The sequence below is a fragment of the Emys orbicularis genome, chromosome 24, assembly GCF_028017835.1.
Source record: "Emys orbicularis isolate rEmyOrb1 chromosome 24, rEmyOrb1.hap1, whole genome shotgun sequence".
NCBI classification, from domain to species: domain Eukaryota; kingdom Metazoa; phylum Chordata; order Testudines; family Emydidae; genus Emys; species Emys orbicularis.
In genome coordinates, this window is record NC_088706.1 from 6,200,977 (window position 1) to 6,219,671 (window position 18,695).

Below are 18,695 nucleotides of genomic sequence, written 5' to 3' on the forward strand. Positions count from 1 at the left end.
ATAAAATAGTGTAGGTAGCCCAAGAGCTAAATTCAGCTCATAGGCCTTACCTTAGTTAGCTGGTGGTAAAAATGCACCTTTTCTCCTTGTGTGAATACCCCCCATTGAGTCCTGCAGTGGGACCCACGGCCACCTGCCTTCAGTAATTTTGCCTGTAGACTACAGTGCTCTATCTCAAGCCATGACGCACTGAGCCACAGAGCCATTTGATGACTTCCGCACAAAGAGCCAGTTTAAAAGGCTCAGAAAGCAGAAGGCAAATAAAAAGAACCCCAGATCTATGATTTTTACATAATCTCATTATTTTAAAGCCAATCTCATGATTTTTGAACATTTGGGGATGGCAATGCTGCCACCAGCAGAGCAGCGAGGATAAGCCTGACTCCGTGTCCTATGCTCTGACCATCAGATGATGACACCTCACTTGGGTACGGGGAAAGTGGGGCTCATTGATTAGGCTGAGGATGCAGAGGGAAGCCAGTGTTAGAACTGGGTTTAGTATGGAGTTTTGGGGGTTAGAACTCCTGTGTTACATCACTTTGGCTGCACTGGATGGTAGGTGGATCCAGACAACATATGGCCACGGCAAATCCTTTAATGCATAATGTTGGATTGTCTTCTTTAATAGGGTTACCATATTGGAGCCCCTAAAAAAGAGGACACTCCAAGGGGCCCCGGCCCCGCCCCAACTCCGCCCCTTCCCCGCCCCCGCTCCAACTCCACCCCTTCCCTGCCCTGGCCCCTCCCCCGCCCCAACTTCACCCCTTCCCCAAAGTCCCTGCCCCAACTCCGCCCCCTCCCCCAAACGCTCCGCCCCCTGCTCCTCCCCCTCCCCTGCTTCCCGCAAACCAAATGTTCGCGGGAAGCCTGAAACAGGCAGGTAGGCTGAGGCGGGGGCGCGCGAGGAGACGCGGCCCAGTCCAGCCCCCCCCGGCCGAGCGGCTCTCTCCAGCGGCCGGCCAAGAGGCTCTGGCCCCGGCGGCTCGGGCCCTGGGGCGCTGGCCGAGCACCCCCAGCCCCGGTTGCTCCGGCTCGGCTCGAGCCCCGGTTCTGGCCGCCGGCCAGCGGCCGAGCACCCCCAGCCCCGGTCGCTCCGGCTCGGCTCGGGCCCCGGTTCCAGCCGCCGGCCAAGCACCCCCAGCCCCACTGGCCCCGGCCGAGTGGCTCCGGCCCGGCCCCGGCCCCCAGCCCCATCGGCCACCTCCTCCCGGGCTCCGGCTGCTGCTGCGCTGGGGAGAGCGGCGGGAGCCGGGAAAGTTGAACCCCGGGGAGGAGGCGGTCCCCTTACCATGCCGCCCTATTTTCCCGGACATGTTATGCTTTTTGTCAATTCCTCCCGGACAGGGATTTGAGGACCAAAAGCCGGACATGTCCGGGAAAATCCAGACGTATGGTAACCCTATCTTTAATCGGATCGTTTTCAGTGCCACGGTTTGGAGCCCAGAAGCTTCACTCTTGACATTCAGGGGTTGCTCAAACTATCTTTTCATCAGTCTTTTAGCTGCAAATATATGGCTTAACCAGTCAGAGTACAAACATTCCTCCCCCTGGGTAAGCTTGGGGACAGCTGGCAGTCATGTCTGCCTGGCCACGCCCTGGTTTCCTTCATTTAATAAATGCCAGTGACTAATGCAGTTATCTTGTTTGGCTTTGGCAAATGTATTTATATTTTATCCAAATATATTTGCAGGAGTAGGAGAAAGCTCTTATTTGCAGGAGGATTGGATGTGTGTGCAAGTGACCTCGTAAAGGTAATGTTTTTTAGAAATGCCACCAGCCCTTTGATGCAATCAGGTGCATTCTGCAGACAAAAATAACTTCCTGCTCTTGACTCTCTCTACAAGCCAGAGACAAAAGTCCATCTTAGTCAGGGATTGTCTGACAGTATCTGAAGAAAGGGGATGAATGCTACAAGGGAAATCATGCCAATCTCCCTCTTCAGTTTAAAAGACTTGCCACTGAAGACAATACAAGTGTGATTATTTTAGACATCTTAGGCCTTGGCTACACTGGCGCTGTACAGCGCTGCAACTTGCTGCGCTCAGGGGTGTGAAAACGTCCCCCCCCCGAGTGCAGCGCTGTAAAGCGCCAGTGTAATCAGCGCCTGCAGCGCTGCACGCTCGCTCGCAGCGCTGCAAGCTACTCCCCTCGGAGAGGTGGAGTACTTACAGTGCTGCGAGAGAGCGCTCGCAGCGCTGGCGGCGCGACTACACTCGCGTTTCACAGCGCTGCAGTGTAGCCAAGGCCTGTGAAAAATGTGTTTAATCCTGTCTCTCTCTCTGCTGTTCAGCCACATTTTTAAATGTGTAACTGCTTGCTAGCTTGGATCAACTCTTTCAGAGCATAGATATATATTAAAATGTGATGACTCAGAGGGATTAATAAGAGCATTCAGAGCATTGAAATTAGAGATCAAATATTTAATGTCGCTCAGGCTGATTGTAATTGGTTGGTTGCTCAATGTGAAGTAAAACGAAGATCTTAATCTGGTTCCTAATATATAGGTGTGCCCACTGCACAAAAATACTTGCATAGTTGATGCCTTGGTTCCTTGGTTGGCCGTCTTAGCAGAAGCCTAAGACTGAATGGAGACTGAATTAGAAATTGTATCGATCTAGCTATGTCACCCAGGACTGTGAAAAATGTCATGCCCCATAAGTAGGTTGACCTAACTCCTGGTGTAAACACATGGCTAGGTTGATGGAAAGATTATTCTGTCAACCTAGCCATAGGCGCCAACTTTTCAAAGTGTCAGGGGGTGCTCGACGCCCAGCTCTGCCCCAGACCCCGCCCCACTCCACCCCTTTCCCCAAAGCCCCACCCACGCTGTGCCTCTTCCTGTTCCCACTCCACCCCGCCCCTTCCTGCCCAGTTCCGCCCCCTCCCCTGAGTGTGCTGCGTCCTCGCTTCTTCCCCTAGGGTGACCAGATGTCCCGATTTTGTAGGGACAGCCCTGATTTTTGGGTCTTTTTCTTATATAGGCTCCTATTGCCCCCCACCCCCATCCTGATTTTTCACACTTGCTGTCTGGTCACCCTACTTCCCCCTTCTCCCCCCAACCTCCTTCACACCACGAAACAGCTGTTTGCGGCAGGCGTGGGGAGGGAGGGTGAGGCGCTGATTGGCGGGGCCTGCCGGCGGGCAGGAGACACTGGGGGCAGGGGTAGGGGCAGGTGCTGACCCATGGGGCTGCTAAGCACCCACCATTTTGTTTCCCGTGGGTGCTCCAGCCCCGGAGCACCCATGGAGTCCGTGCCTATGAACCTAGCTACTAACTCTGAGATGTGGATTAACTACATTGATGGAGGAAGCATCTTTGCTACAGCGTTGCAGCTGTGTTGCTGTAGCAGGTGTAGTGTAGACCAGTGGCTCTCAACCTTTCCAGACTACTGTACCCCTTTCAGGAGTATGATTTGTCCTGTGTATCCCCAAGTTTCACCTCACTTAAAACTACTTGCTTACAAAATCAGACATCAAAATACAAGTGTCACTGAAATATTGCTTACTTTCTCATTGTTACCATATTATAAATCAGAATATAAAGGTTGTATTTACATTTCAGTGTATAGTAGTATATACAAACAAGTCATTGTCTGTATGAAATTTTAGTTTGTACTGACTTCACTAATGCTTTTTATGTAGCCTGTTGTAAAATTAGGCAAATATCTAGATGGGCTGATGTATCCCCTGGAAGACCTCTGCATACCCCCAGGGGTACATGTACCCTTGGGTGAGAACCACTGGTGTAGACATGCACCTAGTCTACACATAGTATTTATATGGTGTAGCTATTTCAGTTAGGAGAGTGACTTGGAGGGATAGCTAGGGGGGAGGGATAGCTCAGTGGTTTGAGCATTGGCCTGCTAAACCCAGGGTTGTGAGTTCAATCCTTGAGGGGGCCACTTAGGGGTCTGGGGCAAAATCAGTACTTGGTCCTGCTAGTGAAGGCAGGGGGCTGGACTTGATGACCCTTCAAGGTCCCTTCCAGTTCTAGGAGATGGGATATCTCTATTTTATTTATTTATTTATTTATAAATACAGATAAACTAGTATGGACATAGCATACGAGTGTATATGTAGTATACCACTGGTATAGTTTTATTCCCCTTCCATATAGGAATAAGCTATCCTGTTATAATTGCATTCATACTAAGGGTTAAAGCAATACAACTTTTGGGTGTAGGCAAGCCCTAAGGTGTTACATTAGGTCAAAGAAACTTTCTGTGTGCTCAGGATTTCTCTGTACTGGTGATAAATAGATTTTGGCCAGGAGGGATGTCAAGCCATCACCTTTTGTTGAGCATTAAATTTCCTTAATTCAAGAGCCAATAGAACCATTATTCACTCCAAAAGCAACAAGGAGTGACTATTTGTTAAACACTGAGAATGGGACAGTCCTTGCCCTGAGGAAATTTGGCTTTTAGAAGGTTTGTATTGAGTTGACCCAGAGGGGGGCTGTATTTCAGTTGTGAGTGAAGTGATTCTTGTATGTATGTAGCTTGCAAAGTGCTTTGGGATGGAAGGTGCAGATGTATATGATTTTTTCCCCCAGATGTGATACGACTCTTCCAGAAAGATTAGACCTGAACTCTGCTGTTTTGTTGTTGAAAACACACACTTGCAAATCTCAATTTATGCTTTACGGAGGTCAGTATCATTACCCCATTTTACAGGTGGGGAAACTAATGCACAGTGAGGTTAGGTGACTTGCCCAAGGTCACCCACCAGGCTAGTGGCAGAGCTTCTGAGTCCCAGTCCAGTGCTCTATCCATTATACTGCCTCCCCTTATAATGACCCTTTTGATGTAAACACTAAGGCCCAGATTATCCAGTAAAAATTTACTACACGTGCTTAACTTTACATCCCATGAATCAAAGAATAATAGAAATGTAGTGCTGGAACCAGGACCAAGTAAACCTAGGTATCTGATTGGTGTTTATCTAACCTGCTATTAACAACCTCTAATAACGGGGATTCCACAACCTACCTTGGAAGTCCATTCCAGTGCTTAACTATCCTTATAGTTAGAAAGTTTTTCCTAATATCTAAACCAAATGTGACTTGCTGCGGATTAAGTCCATTACTCCTTGCCCTACCCTCAATGGACATGGAGAACAATTGATCACTGTTCTCTTTATAACAGCCCTTAGCATATTTGAAGACTATCAGGTCCGTCCCCGCCCCTGTCTTTTCTCAAGACTAAACAAGCTTTTCCTGATAGGTCAGATTTTCTACACCTTTTTGTTGCTCTCTTCTGGACTCTCTCCAATTTATCCATATTTTTCTTAAATTGTGGCACTCAGAACTGAACACAGTACTCCAGCTGAGGCTTCAGCGGTGCCAAGTTAGAGCAGGACCATTACCTCCCAAGTCTTACATACAACAATCCTATTAATATACCCCAGAATGTTGGCCTTTTTAGCAGCTGTATCACAGTGTTGACTCTCATTCAATTTGTGATCCACTATAACCTCCAGATCCTTTTCAGCAGTACTACCATCTAGCAACTTATTCCCCATTTCGTAGTCGTGCATTTGATTTTTAATTCCTAAAGGTAGTACTTCGCACTTGTCTTTATTGAATTTCATCTTGTTGATTTAAGATCAACTCTCCAATTTGTCAAGTTTGTTTTGAATTCTAATCCTGTCCTCTAAAGTGCTAGCAACCCCTCCCACGTTGAGGTCATCCACAGATTTTATAAGTATACTCTCCACTCCATTATCCCAGTTGTTAATTAAAATATTGAATAGTTCCAGACCCAGGACAGACCCATGCAGGACCCCACTAAATATGCCCTCCTATTTTGACAGCAAACCATTGATAAGTAATCTGAGTACAGTCTTTCAACCAGTTTTGCACCTACCTTATAGTAGTAATTTCATCTAAACCACTTTTCCCTAGTTTGCTTATGAGAATGTCATGTGGGACTGTGTCAAAATCCTTACTAAAATTAAGATATATCACATCTACAGCTTCCCTCCCATCTGCTATTTGGTTGGTTTGGCATGATTGGTTCATGACAAATCCATGTTGGCTATTCCTTCTTCACACAGCGCACAGTCAACCTGTGGAACTCCTTGCCTGAGGAGGTTGTGAAGGCTAGGACTATAACAGGGTTTAAAAGAGAACTAGATACATTCATGGAGGTTAAGTCCATTAATGGCTATTAGCCAGGATGGGTAAGGAATGGTGTCCCTAGCTTGTTTGTCAGAGGGTGGAGATGGATGGCAGGAGAGAGATCACTTGATCATTACCTGTTAGGTTCACTCCCTCTGGGGCACCTGGCATTGGCCACTGTCAGTAGACAGGACACTGGGCTGGATGGACCTTTGGTCTGACCCAGTATGGCTGTTTTTATGTTCTTATAACCTTATTATCTTCTAGGTGCTTACAAACTGTTTTAATAATTTGTTCTAGTGTCTTTCCAGGTAACATAAGAACAGCCATACTGGGTCAGACCAAAGGTCCATCTAGCCCAGTATCCTGTCTTCCGAAAGTGGCCAATGCCAGGTGCCCCAGAGGGAGTGAACAGAACAGGTAATCATCAAGATGATCCATCCTGTCGCCCATTCCCAGCTTCTGGCAAGCAGAGGCTAGGGATACCATCTCTGTCCATCCTGGCTAATGGCCATTGATGGACCTATCCTCCATGAACTTATCTAGGCTGACAGGTTTATAATTGCCAGGGTCTTTTTTGTTGCCATTTTTAAAGACAGGCACTATGTTTGCCTTTTGGCCAGTCACCTGCGACCTCACCCATCCTCTATGAGTTCTTAAAGATAAGGGTTCCTTCTGAGATTGCTTCAGATAGTTCTTTAAGGACCTTAGGATTAATTTCAGTAGGGTCTGCTGACTTGAATACATCTTAGGCTTTGTCTACACTACACAGCTTTTGTCTTTGTCTACACTATGCAGCTAAAAGGCGCGCAGTGTAGCCGCTGTTTGTCCACTGGAGCGAGCTCTCCCCATGACAAAAAACTTCCACCCCCAATGAGAGTGCTCCTGCCGACAGAGCACTGTCCAAACTGGCGCTTTTTGTTGCCAAAACTTGTCTTTTGGGATGGTGGGTTTTTTTTTAACACCCCTGAACGATAAGAGTTTTGTCGTTCAGTTGCCAGTGTAGACAAAGACTAAGTTATCTCTGGCCATGTCTACACTACCACTTAGGTGGGCAAAACTTTTGTCGTTCAGAGGTGTGACACAACACACCCTTCAGTGACATAAGTTTTGCCAGCATAAGCACTCATGTGCACGGCACTATGTCCGCGGGAGACACTCTCCCATGGACATAGTTACCGCTGCTCATTGAGCTGGTTTTATTATGTCGACGGGAGAGCTCTCTCCTGTCGGCATAATGTGGCTACACAGTAGGGTGACCAGACAGCAAGTGTGAAAAATCGGGACGGGAGTGGGGGGTAATAGGAGCCTATATAAGAAAAAGACCCAAAAATCGGGACTGTCCCTATAAAATTGGGACATCTGGTCACCCTACTACACAAGTTCTCGTACAGTGGCACTATCCGTACAGCTGTGCTGCTGTAAGCTTGTAAGCGTAGACATAGCCTAAAATGTCTTTTACCCATTCTTTCCCTATGTTTGGCTTATGTTCCTTCCCCCTTGTTGTCGTTAATAATTGTATTAAGTATCTGGTCACAATTTACCATTTTAGGGAAGACTGACGCAAAATAGGCATTAAACACCTCGGCCTTCTGGAGGGCGCCTATTACATCTCTACCCCGATATAACATGAATTCAGATATAACGCCGTAAAGCAGCGCTCCGGGGGGGCAGGGCTGTGCACTCCGGCGGATCAAAGAAAGTTCGCTATAACGCGGTTGCACCTATAACGCGGTAAGAATTTTTGGCTCCCGAGGACAGCGTTATATCGGGGTAGAGGTGTATTAGTAACAGTCCCACGGACGTCAACGGGGCTACTTGTAGCGTGTAAAGCCTTGGCGGGACGGGGGCCTAAGAATCCCCAGAAGCAGGTACTTAAAACGCTTGCTTAAGTCTTCGATTTTAAAATGAAGTTGTTGCCAAGGGGGGGGATATGCAGGGTGACCAGATGTCCTGATTTTATAGGGACAGTCCCGATATTTGGGGCTTTTTCTTATATAGGCTCCTATTACCCCCCACCCTCGGTCCCGATTTGTCACACTTGCTATCTGGTCACCCTAGGGCAATGTTTCCCAAACTTGGGACGCCGCTTGTGTAGGGAAAGCCCCTGGTGGGCCGGGCGGGTTTGTTTACCCGCCGTGTCCGCAGGTCCGGCCGATCGCGGCTCCCACTGGCCACGGTTCGCTGCTCCAGGCTCCGGGCCGAGGGACGTACTGGCTGCTGCTTCCCGCAGCTCCCATTGGCCTGGAGCGGCGAACCGCGGCCACTGGGAGCCGCAATCGGCCGAACCTGCGGGTACGGCCGGTAAACAAACCGGCCCGGCCCGCCAGGGGCTTTCCCTACACAAGCGGCATCCCAAGTTTGGGAAACACTGCCCTAGGGCTATGCAAGCAGGGAAGAGGAAAGGGGTGCCTCTTATATGGCCTAGGGCGCTCCCCTCCATTGAAAGGTGGGCCAGGGCTTGGTTCTGTGCTGAAGTCTCACTGCACAGACCCGCCCGGCTGGGCTCTGCCGGAGAGCTCGGGGGCGGGCTGGGACGGCGGAGGGGAGCGTTTCTACGGGAACTGCTGACACCACCGCCTGTGCCCTGGACAATCCCAGCCCCCGCACTCCGCATGTACTGCACGTTTTGGGTGTCATCTTCCCCACCCCTCCCGTCCTTTGCACTTTGGTACCTTCCACCCCTGAGCTCCCGGGTGCGCCCGTGGACGGGGCTGGAGCGGAGCCGCTTCGCCCCCGCTGCAATCCGGGTCCGGCCCCCGCCCCGCTGCGGCTGCTCCCGGCGGAGTCCCTGCCCCGCGTCCCGCAAAGGGGCGCTGGGAGCAGCCCCCCCCACTCCTGCAGGCCGGGGGGCCGTGAGCGAGGTGTGCATAGCTTTGGGGGGGGCAGCCTTGGTGCCCCCCTTCCTGCCCCCTGGGGAAACGGGGGGCTGCCCGTTTGCACCCAGAGAAACTTGCAAAGCGGAGGAGAAATAAACAGCAAGCGCCACGGTGAACAATCCTATTAATAAAGCAGATCTGCAACCCCCCCCCCCCCCCCGGTAACCGTCCTACAGCTACAAGGGCAACAATCAATTAACTAACCCCCCCCGCCACATTCTCCAATAAGAGAGAAAAGGGAGGGGTACTGGGGGGGTAAGCCCCCCAAACTTTGCTGATATAGAGTAAAAAAAAGGGCAAAAATCAACCTCCACCCCAACATTTCCTCCCCCCTCCAAAAAAAACCCTCCCAGGGTTAAAAAAAATCAGAATAAAAACACACTGAAAAGCCCCCCCCTAAACCAGCAACACGGCGCCGGGGGTGGGGGCTGTCAGCAGGGAGGGCAGCTGAGGACAGGAGTGGGGGGGGGGGGCTCGCTCCCCCTCCCCCCCGCGTCTGGCGCGTTGGTCGGGCCCGGCCCCGGCGGCTCATTGTGCTCGCTTCACGCCGGCCCAAGATGGCGGCGGCGCTGGAGAGCCCGGCCAGCCGCTAACTACAATAGAGGGAGGCGAAGGGGAGCGGGCGGCCCCCCCCTTCCCCAGCAGCGGCCCCCCCGGCCCGCACTCTCCGAGCGGCTTCTCTAGCATGGTGCGGGGCCGCCGCCGCCTCCTCCCGCTGCCGACATGGGCGAGAGGCTGGAGCTCAGGCTGAAGTCGCCCGTGGGAGCCGAGCCGGCCGTTTACCCCTGGCCGCTGCCCGTCTATGTGAGTATCGGCCCGGCCCGGGAAGGGGCCCTGGACCGGGCACCCCCCGCTCCCGCATCCCGCCCGACACCCTCTCGGGGCACCCCCTTCTCCCGCTCCCCGTCAGACCCCCCCTGCTCCCCGTCAGATCCCCCCGGACCCTCTCTTCTTGCCAGACCCCCCCCCGGCCTTGGCTAGTCCCCATCGGGCTCCCCCTTCTTCGGGTACCTCCCTGCTGCCTGTCAGGCCCCCCTGTTTTGGACACTGTCCTGTCCCAGAGGCCCCCCCCCCCCCCCCGGTCAGACTGCCCTTGTCCAGGCACCACCTTCCCCGGACCTCCCGCCTGGGCATCCCCGCTGCCCCCTGCTCTGGGTATTCCCCATTAGGACCCCCTTCCTCAGGCACCCCCTGAGCCTGCTCTCTGTCGGGCACCCCCTGTCCAGGGCACCCTTGCCACAAGCCGGCCCTGACACCCTTCAGATTCTGCCTTTCGCCAGTCACCTTCCCCAGTTTCACTTTCATGGGTTGTCATCCATAGACTGTCCCTTTCCCTCAAAGGCTCCTTGTCCCTGGTAGCTCCGCTCATCTGTCTCCCAAAGAAAACCCTTGTCCTCCTTGTCCCCACCTAAATACTCCCTGCCCAAAACACCTCTCTACTCCAGGCAGCCTCTGGTCTCGCCAGGCCTAAGTAGTTCCCACTCCTTCCACAGAATCCCTCTTTTTTTATTCCATCGTGTCTTATATTTTCTGCCCCCAAACAATCCCCCCCAAATCCGCTTGGGTGTCTTTGCCTCCCCCCGAATCCTCGGTCTGTTACTGTTCCCCAGTCATCCTGTTCCATGTTCTGAATGCTCAGCCTCCCAATGGAAGAAATTCCTGTTTATCCAACCCCTCTTTCCTAGCCTTCATCCCCAGTTACTCCCTCGCTGCCTGTCAGTTGCCATCCAGACACCGCTGTCCCCAACAAGCCAACACCTCCCCTGCTTCCAACCCAGCCACCTTTCTAGTCTATGGATTCCCCCTGTGCCCTCAGATAATCCCATTTCCTCTGGACCCCCAACCCAAACAAACAATTCATTTCTATAAATAAACCCTTCTGATGCTGTTTGGCATTATTATATCATTATTTTCTTTAAGCCCTCTGGCACCCTGCTTCTAACCCACCTTGCTCTGCTCTCCTCAGTCCCCTTTCTCCATTCAGCCCAAATTTGGATTGGATATTTTCTGTCACATTCAAAGTTTTTCTTTGGGGGGGGGGGCTGTAGCAATTTGTAGCATTTGAATTACTGTAGTGTAAATAAATAACTATAGGATGAAATATAGCAAAGGGTGGGTTCTTTTAGTCGGCTCAACTCAGGGTGGTGTTTCTCTTGGAAAAAGTGGATTTGACCTCTAAAATTGGTTGGACTTCACAGATAAACAGGGAAGTATGGGGAGAGGACAGCTAATAAAAAGTTTTTCTTGAAAAGTCCCTTAGTTCCTCTGACAGGTTAATAAAATTGTTTCAGACTAGGATCAAGAAGGATTTGTTATTTTACAAATGTGAACTGGTGGTGGTGTGGGGGTGTCTCAACTGTTCTGACCGGTTGGGGAAGGAGGTTAAGGGTGTGGGGGAAGGGGAAGAGCCATCTTAATTCCCAATAGGGAAGGGAGGGTTTTGGAATTTGTGTCTGGTTGCATAATTGCAGATTTCCTTGACTTTTTTGAATACTTATTTAAATAAGTATTCATGTAAATTACCTTTTTATTTTGTCTAAAGAGAATTCCAAGTCAATTTTTCTGTTGACTACACATTATAATCCACACCTTCTCTCAAATATGACACTTGATTTCCCATGTGTGTAGTTTTTTTTAAATAATCCACAAACTTGACTGCCTTTTTCTGTCTGTTTTGAATCAAAGTGCTAGATATGGGATCCCAGAAAATGAGTATTCATGTTCAAATTAGCAAAAGCCTCACCAAGGAGAAATTTTAGACTGTTTGTCTACTTTATATACGGTTAGATGTCAGTGCAAAACCAATCTAGCCTCAGCATCAAATATTTATCCCCTGCCATGTAAAAACACAGTGTGTGAATTGGTTTGCAAAAAGAAAGTCAGGCAATAGTCTTCTAAAAACTGGTTTGGGTGCTGTTGGCTTTCTTTGCAGTGTTTTGGTGTTTGGACATGCTAGGACTTAGTCTAAGTATCTTGGTAATGCTCATGCAACTGCAATTATATACTATCTTGCTTATGGCAGGGGAGACCACTGCATACTTGCTTTCTGACTTATGGTGCTGTTGGATGTGGCTGTGGTTTCCAAAACATCTTGCATATACGAGGACTTGCTATTTCTGATCATCCTACTCCCAGAGCCTAAGCCCTCCAGCACACACTAGTTAATGCAGCCTTTCCTGTTTGGGCAGCTCTGTCATTTGTGTGTGCGCGCGCACTGTACTTGAATTGACAGAAACTGAAAGTTTAATAGTGACCATTTCATGCTTGTTACCACATATTAACTTGTCTCTGGAAGCTGATTATATGTAGCAATAAATATTTTCTTGCATAAGTTAAGGCTTAATCAGGAAGGAGGAAATGGATTGGTGATATTTGTTTGAATCTCCTTGCTTAAAAAAGGAAACCTGAATTTAATGTTGTTACAACTTGTGAGGTAGGGATAAAGAAATTATCAGGGGAAACTTGGCCAAGTGTTTCTAGGTTGCATCTATTCTAAGATGTCAGAATAGGCAGACTCTCTTTTACAGTTCATCAAAATGTAGTGGGCTGGGTGTCTATCTGCATATGCTATCTAAGATGTAAGAAATGCAGTAGAATCCGAACATCCTGTCATTAAAGTGGCCTCTCTGGGTTGCATATTTTTTCCTATAGTGATACAGAAGTGAATGGTTCATCTGGAGCTAATGAATATTTTGTACCGCAGCTCTGTTGAAGAGCTAACACTCCATAATATTTTTATGTTCTTGCTGCAACTTCAGCCATTGCAGCAAGGAACTGTAATGCTTTAAAAAGAAATCCTCTTTGAACATTGCAGTGTCTGGCCTACTCACATTGTACTGTACTGAACGGTAGACTTTATTTCCCTCGTTGGCTCAGACTCTAGTTGGCAGCAGGGTGTATGTACCGTTGTGGTTTCAGAGCTCGGCTCTGTTTGACGTCAGCAGAACGTTTCTTAGTTTCACCACTGACTCCACTTGCTTCTTGGTATCTAGGAGGCAAGGTGGGGTGACTTCAAAAATAATTTTTTAAACATTTTTTTTGTTTAGAAGCATCCTTAGTTGCAGTTTCTCAAGGTTTATACATCTCTGTGCCAACATTATGAGAGAGAATTTGTTGGGGATGGGGAGGGGGAAAAACAGCACTCCCCACTAATTTATTTCTGAGAGCCACATGAATGCTGGAGAATCGTATTTGCAGTATCAAAAGTTGCATAGGTGTTGTGGAGCTGCTGTTTGATAGCACAGTTGTGTGACTTAACATTGTATTAGACAACATTTGCAACTTTTTATTTGTTACTACATCCAGACTTTATCTCACTTAGCAGAATGTTTATGTACCATGAAAAAGTCTTAGATTAAAAATGTTCATATTAATGGTGAATGGATGTTAGCAATTTAATTATGGTATGATTTTATTATTTGTTGTAAAGGACAGTTGCTTATTTTGTGTACAATACGAAAACTGGGATCTCCTCAGACTGCTGAATTTGCATAATAGCTCAGCTGACAAACTGATGGCTGTCAAGATGTTAAAAGAAACCTGGGAGGGTGATGTGAAACGTGTATTTCCCTACAAGACTAATTAAGACCGTGGGAGGAGAGAGCAGTGGTGTTATAGATACAGCCTCCCACTGGCTTACATACAAAACTGAAAGTATGACTCTTTCCCCGCCTTCTGCTTTCCTCAAAGGAAAGGCCACAGTTTCCTAATGAATACATGGTGAGCAGTTCTGTCCATAACGCACTGTGATGAGTAAGTTGAAAAGTGCATGGTGAGTAATCTTTCCCCCCCCCATGACTCAGAAAATATTTTCTGATGTTGACCTCTGGTTTTTATGAGTGTCCTTCTTAATCAGAGCTGAGGTTCTTCTGTATCCCAGCTTAACTCCTTGACTTCCCAAAATCCTGCCCAAAGTGTGCTTGCATTAAATTCTCAAGTGTCTAGAATATTAGGTCTTGTACTCTGCTTCATTTATTGTATTAAAGCTTTATTTTAATGACAAATGAGAAGTTTAATAAATCTAGATCTATTCTAAATGACCCAGATAAGGTTTTCCTTACTTCCATTTTGCTGGCCTCTCACTTCACTTAGAATCATTTGCTAAAACGTCAGATTTCAGGTATATAGACTAATACATAGAAGATGTCACTCCTGTTCATACTTCAGGAATTTTCAAAACCTGTGTATCTATGTTTTGGTTGCCTACTGCCTCAAGATACATACAAAAGACACAAAGTTTGGGGTCTTCTCACAAGCAAGTTCCATTTGCAAAAATCTGATGAAAAGATCAATCCCTGTTATCTCTGAGTATAAGCTGGAGTTTAGGGTTAGGGTTACCATATTTAAAAAATAAAAAAAGAGGACGCTCCATGGGCCCTGGCCCCGCCCCCTTTCCCACCCTGGCCCCGCCCCAACTCCGCTCCTTCCCCAAAGTCCCCGCCCTAACTCCGCCCCCTCCCCTGAGCGCCCCGCATTCCCCCTCCTCCCTCCCAGCCACGCGAAAAGGGCTGCCCGAGCGCTACCGGCTTCACGGTTTGCCGGGCAGCCCCCAGACCCTGCGACCCCGGCCGGCGCTTCCCCAGCGCAGCTGGAGCCCGGGAGGGGAAGTGCCCGGCCGGGGGCACAGGGTCCAGAGGCATGGGGGCTGCCCGAAGCCGGTAGCGCTCGGGCAGCTCGGCTCTTACAGAGCCCAGGAGTCAGGGAGCACAGCAGCCCCCGGCGCCCGCTCTAAGGTAAGCCAGGGAGTATTTTTCCCGGACATGTTCGGCTTTTTGGAAATTCCCCCCGAACGGGGGTTTGATTACCAAAAAGCCGGACATGTCCGGGAAAAACCGGACATATGGTAACCCTATGCTGGGTGCCGTTATGCAGCCTCCTCTCAGGATGAAGTATCCCCTTCAGATCAGGGAGTAGCCTGTATGACTGTGCAGTCTGAATTTTAAACCTTCAAACTAGCAGCTGTGATGATAAATCTGGGCTGAATAATCTGAGAATAATTCACTGTTCTATTGTTGTTTGTGCGTGATGTTTTTATTCTCACTGCTCTCTTTCTGATGGCAAAAATATTCCATTGGCCAGCAAAATGTTGTCATAGCATCATTTTTGCAGCTGTTTGAGTGAGGCATCTTTTGGCATATGTGTCTACTACTAAGAAGTAATGAAATATAAGCTTGATATAGTATTGACTTTATTTGTACAGGTGGGTGGGTGCACAGCATCTTTTTTTGCCCACTAGCTAGGAAATCTAGGCTGTGACACACATGATATCATTCTGTCTCCAATGGAATGTGTTTGCGCTGAAAGCTCAGGGGCAGGCACTAATGATTAAAATCACCACGCAGCAGTGTGTCATCTTTTTTAAAATTTATTAAAGGTTAACTACAGAGATGACTAACAAACCCCGTTTAAGATCTTGTGCCCACTCTGATTGTGGGAAGCAGCCCTGTCTGGAATGTGATTGTTTGCATCAAAACTGTATCTTCCCTGACTGTTAAGGAAAGAAGCTTCTTTTAATATAAGAGTGGACTCCAATGGTGTGCTGTCACCTAAAGTTTCCCCAGTGGGAGTGATGATGGCAGTGGCTCTCAAAAAAAAAAAAAAAAAAAAAAAAAAAAAAAAATTCCAGATACAGACTTCTTAATCATCAGAATCTGTGTGTGTGATGGTGACTCACAGAGCTGGGAAATGTTGGAGCTGAACTGATATCTGTGGCGGTGGGAAACTTTTTCAAAAATGTCACTACTGTAGAAAAGACTTTAGAAGCTTTAATGTCTTCCCCTTCTCTGACCATCCAAACCCTGCATGCCCTTTGAACGTTAGTGCTGAGTAGGCTAAATATGGGTAATTACTGATTTGATGATTTCTCAAGGTTGTATGGATAATAAAGTATATTGAGAGAAATACTTTCTAACCAACAAAACAAACAGAAGCAAATGGCAAAATGAGCATTGTAACACAATTAACATAACATAATTTGTTTGCTTTGTTGTTATAGCTATGTTGGGCCCAGGATACTAGAGACACAATGTGAGTGAGACAGTATCTTTTTTGGGACCAACTTCTGTTGGTGAAAGAGACAAGCTTTTGAGCTACACAGAGCTCTTCTTCAGGCCTGGGAAAGAAATCTTTCCTGAACCCCTTCTTTCTGGCCTTCAGATAACGCCCCCCAGCTTCATCAAGCTCATCATCAAAAGCAAGTTCCCCATAGACCAAGACACACCAACTCATAGCAGCACCAGAGTCTGCCTGAACAACCTGCAGACACATCTCCAATGCCACAATGATCAATACCCCCTGCAACACACCTTTCAAGGTCGATGGTCCTATCACATGCCTATCACAACATTCGGTGTACCTCATCCAGTGCATTAAATGCCCAAATAACAACAGTGTGGGTGAAACCAGACAATCATTATGCTCTCGAATGAACTCGCACAGAAAAATGATGGAAGACGAAAACGCAGTCACGTCACCTGTGGGTGAACACATTTCACAAAACAATCACTCCATATCTGACCTCAATCCTTGTCCTCAAAGGAAACCTGCAGAACATTTTTAAAAGATGAGCCTGGGAGCTTAAAGTAATAACTTTGTTTAGACACTAAAAATCATGGTCTTAATAAAGATACTGGATTTATGGCTTATTACAACAATCTGTAACCCACTGACCCCCCCGCCTCCCCTTTTTGTTTTGTCTTCTGACTGCAAGGGTGTTAAAGTGCCATTTCACCTTGAATGATCCCTTAGAATATGTGTTACACCTCCTTACATTAAACAATCTGTTCCACCTTATATTTAGCTGTGGTGTTCTGAGGCCTGGTCTGCATTAGGAGATTAGGTTGGTATAACTTCATTGCTCAGGGGTTTGAAAAATCCACCCCCCTGAGTGACACAGTTAAACTGACCTAACCCCTGGTGTAGACAGTGCTAGGTTGCTGGGAGAGTTCTCCCATTGACCTAGCTATCGCCTTTCAAGGATGTGGATTAGCTATGCTGACAGGAGAACCCCTCCTGTTGGGGTAGTTGTACAGCTGCATAGCTGCAGGGTGCATCGGTGCTACTGCAGCATTTTAAGTGTAGACAAGCCCTCAGTGCCTTTCCCAGACCCAAAGAAGAGCACCGTGTAGCTCGAAAGCTTGTTTCTTTCACCAACAGAAGTTGGTCCAATAAGAGGTACTACTTCCCCCACACTGTGTCTATAATGTAATTTGACAATTTCCCCCCATTCTCTTCAAAATGCAAAATGAAACAAGGCATGTGCTCACAATGAGGTTTTCTGCTCTAGTTCAGAAGGTGAAAATATTGCCACCCTATAACTTTTCACACCCCTTGGGGTGCCATAGAGTAGCAGTTTATCTTCTCTGCAAAGGCTCTTGTCAAATATAATTTACCGTGGGTGATAATTTACTCAGATTTCTAAATGGTTTGATTTGCAGCTGAAACTGACAACACAGTACCTGTATTTGCATCCTAGCAAAAGCTCAGTAAGCAAATACCTTTCTCTAAATCCTTCTCCCACCTCAAAACAAGAACGCCATTAAAGTTAAGTCAGGCTATTGTGTGAAAGTACCTTAAGGCCATTTCTTCTACAAGTCTGTTACTGCATCCTTATATTTGAGATATCTGAGAGGCATTTACATGAAATGGAGGTTGTCAAAGATTTTTTTTTTTTTTGTAGAAGAGATGGGTGTTAACTCCAACTGTCCTGGCCAAAGTTCCAAGTGTGACAATTATATTTTATTTTCCAAAAATTCTCCCTGCAGTTTCAATTGGACACAATATAGAAATGTTTGTGCAACTACAAGTTCTCAAAGTGTTGAGGGAAATCCATCTCGCCATATGCAGCTCCCACCCTTCTCCCCCATGGCAACCCACTTCTGGAGAAGATTGTCCTTTCAAGTATCAGTCACCCGTATGAATTGTAATTCCCCCTGGGAGCTTGTGAAAGATATCTTATCCCTTGGTTTGCAAGATTTATGGGATATGTAATCACCTTTCTCCCCGAACAGCCATACACTTTCACACTTTCTTTTTTCTTTCCTGCTCACCTTCCCCATTCTTCCTTTTTTGTTTCTTTGTTGCAACTCTTAGACTTAATCTTTTGAGTACCCAGTTAAAACCTCCCCATGCAGTAATGAATACACCTGATCAATAGTATAGTAAATAACAAACTTGTCCATTGTATTAATGACATTTTTTGATTATGTATCTGATAGTTTGTATGTGGTGTATTAAGATACTGTTTGCAGTTGACTTTACTTTCTCTTCCTAACAAAAGTTGCTGCAAGACAGAGGGGGAAAGAAGAGCTCACACCAGGAGTCCATGAATGCAATGAATTTTGCAGTTCTTAACTTGCAGATAAGTAGAATCATAGAATATCAGGGTTGAAAGGGACCTCAGGAGGTCATCTAGTCCAACCCCCTGCTCAAAGCAGGACCAATCCCCAGACAGATTTTTACCCCAGTTCCCTAAATGGCCCCGTCAAGAATTGAACTCACAATGCTGGGTTTAGCAGGCCAATGCTCAAACCACTGAGCTAAAGCCAAAACCCAAAATTGGACATCTTGGTTATACTTGCCACGTACCATGATTTGGGCTCCTCAGCCACTTAAAAACCCACCAGTGGCAGACCTCATCCTCGCATCGAGGGATAGCCAAAGACTTGCCATGTAACTTTTGTATTCTGTAGATACTGGTC

At 47.5% G+C, this 18,695-nt stretch overlaps 1 protein-coding gene across 1 annotated transcript in view; it reads left to right on the top strand.

Annotated features, from left to right (window-relative positions):
- The first annotated feature begins 9,720 nt into the window (after window positions 1-9,720).
- Window positions 9,721-18,695, top strand: part of DOT1L (DOT1 like histone lysine methyltransferase) — a 90,582-nt gene continuing 81,607 nt past the window's right edge. Inside the window, exon 1 of the mRNA XM_065422010.1 lies at window positions 9,721-9,801. Within this exon, the coding sequence (XP_065278082.1) occupies window positions 9,721-9,801 (81 nt within the window). The remainder of the gene's footprint in view (window positions 9,802-18,695) is intronic.